General features: G+C 31.1%; 1 protein-coding gene across 2 annotated transcripts; it reads left to right on the forward strand.

Annotated features, from left to right (window-relative positions):
• Positions 1–463: 463 nt before the first annotated feature.
• Positions 464–1,682, forward strand: LOC108767277 (Replication protein A2). 2 transcript variants are annotated; one of them, XM_018517033.1, is made up of 2 exons: positions 464–860; positions 1,195–1,682. In XM_018517033.1, the coding sequence occupies exons 1-2, from the start codon at positions 607–609 to the stop codon at positions 1,664–1,666; spliced, it is 726 nt and encodes a 241-aa protein (XP_018372535.1). In that variant the 5' UTR covers positions 464–606; the 3' UTR covers positions 1,667–1,682. The 2 variants fall into 2 exon arrangements, with proteins under 2 accessions (XP_018372535.1, XP_018372534.1); XM_018517032.1 differs by having other exon boundaries at positions 464–856; positions 1,191–1,682.
• Positions 1,683–2,232: the final 550 nt, after the last annotated feature.

The following is a 2,232-nucleotide window of genomic DNA, read 5'->3' on the forward strand; positions in this document are numbered from 1 at the left end:
TTAATTATTATTAATTATTAATTATATAATTATTATTGAAATACTAATACTTATTGATATAATTATTCGAAATACTTATTCACATCGATTAATAAGAGGATATCATTTTCAATAATTAAATCTCCGTTTTCCAAATGATATGGAACATGATGTCCCACAACTGGATCAATGAGAGATGTTACGGTAGTTTCGTTTTGTTCCATCTTTCGTTCACTTTCGCCCATATTACTTCCCGCTAAAATAGTGGGATGGATTTACTCTGTTAACCTCTGAAAATTCAGAGGTTGAAAAAGTTATTCTAGAGCACAACCCAATGACTTTACTCGATATTTCCGAACGCAATTGGTAAGTCAGTTTTGTACGACCCAGTTAATTTCCGAACGGCGGTTGGTAAGATTTCTACTGCGAGTAGGATTTCCGAACGCACCCATAGTGGTGAAGTCACTAAACTGGGTTTCTAACCTAATCTACGTTTTGCGCGCGTAAATTCAGCCCTTCTGTTTTCGGACATTCAGATCAATTCAGATTTATCGAAAAGCTGAACTTGGCTGAATTTCAGTCTCTTGAGTTTCATTTACGTTTTTTCGGTGATTGTCATTTGTAATCATGTGGAATAACGAAACTTCCATGGGTGAAGGTGGATTTATGAACGATAGCATGCAGGGTACTGGTACCGGCAAGAAAGGGCCACAAAATGACAAGACTATTGTTCCTGTATTAATAAAACATATCACATCCACCACAGGAGATCTGCAAATCGCCGGCAGAACTGTAAACGTTTTGTCAATTGTTGGAATCATACGTCAAATTGAGCAAGATACGACAAAAATTTCATTTGATATCCAGGATGATACAGGTGTTTTATTTATGCTGTTTTTATCTTAACGATAATCATGTACAATTACAAAATGCAAAATGTTTTGACAAATTGATACTTCATCTTCTGAATAAATTTTTATGCATTTGTATACAATGATAATATCTTTAATTAAGTTTTTATTTTTATATCTATGTATTTAAACCATATTTGTTATCATAAATAGAAAACATGGTCTTGTATGTACAAATCATAAAATTTCTGTATAATTAGAAAATCTTAAAAATATATATAATAATTTCTATGATTTAAATTTTTAACTTATTTTTATTGTTAGAAAACAAAAAATTTACTTAAATGTCGTTTTGTATAGGTACTCTCACAGCTATTATGTGGCTAGAAGCAGATAAGAATCCTGCTGAAAGTAACACTTGTACACAAATCAATACATATGTGCGAGTTTATGGACTGATACGCACACAAAATAATCAACGACATGTCTTGATTCTACGTATGTATCCTCTGGAGGATTTGAACGATTTGACATGTCATTTTATGGAGGTTATGTATGTCATACTGAAGGCTAGCAAACCTGCGGAAGAAACCAGTTTACCTTCCAATAATTCATTAATGGTTGATAATACAATGAGTGGCATGTCACCTGAACAAGCGGCAGTTCTTGAGGTGGTTCGATCAGCAAATGAAGCTGAATGTGGTATTGAAAAACGAGATATTTTGGCACAAGTACCAAAATACATTATATCTCGTTTAGATGAGATATTAAATTTTCTTCTCTGCGAAGGACATATTTATACAACCAGTTCAGAGGATTTCTTTAAAGCTACCTAAATCATATGTTACTCTTAAAAAGTTCATTAATGTTAAATTTATTTAAATATAACAATTTTTTCATATTAAATATGTAATTTTTGTAACATATTATGTTACATTTATTATGTAATTTATTCTCTCTGTAGATAAATCGGTAGAGATTGGAGAAAAATAATTTTTTTTCTTTTGTATAAACAAATTAACATCAATAATTTGTTTTAAACATGCCAATGTATTTTTGTTAAGCTTAAAGCACCTTAATAATAAAATGTTTAATAAAGAATATCTTATAAAATTTCTACTTTTTTAATTGTAAATATGTAATAAATACAAAGAAAAACCCCCTGCTGATGTGTCCAACTTAGGGTACATTTACGAAGACGTTATTAGTGCTCTATGTCATGTCCTTTTTCATCTAACGAGTGATGAAAATAGAATGATAGTAATTTTTTTAATAGCGTTTTTAATAGCGAATGTACTCTGGGATCTGCACATCTCTCCATAAAGACCCGTCTACAATACACGGAGTAAGAAGTAAGAGTAAGAAATTGACCAATCACAGTCGATTATTCTTCTCACATTCG

Source organism: Trachymyrmex cornetzi, unplaced genomic scaffold (assembly GCF_001594075.2).
Source record: "Trachymyrmex cornetzi isolate Tcor2-1 unplaced genomic scaffold, Tcor1.1 scaffold67, whole genome shotgun sequence".
Lineage (NCBI taxonomy): Eukaryota > Metazoa > Arthropoda > Insecta > Hymenoptera > Formicidae > Trachymyrmex > Trachymyrmex cornetzi.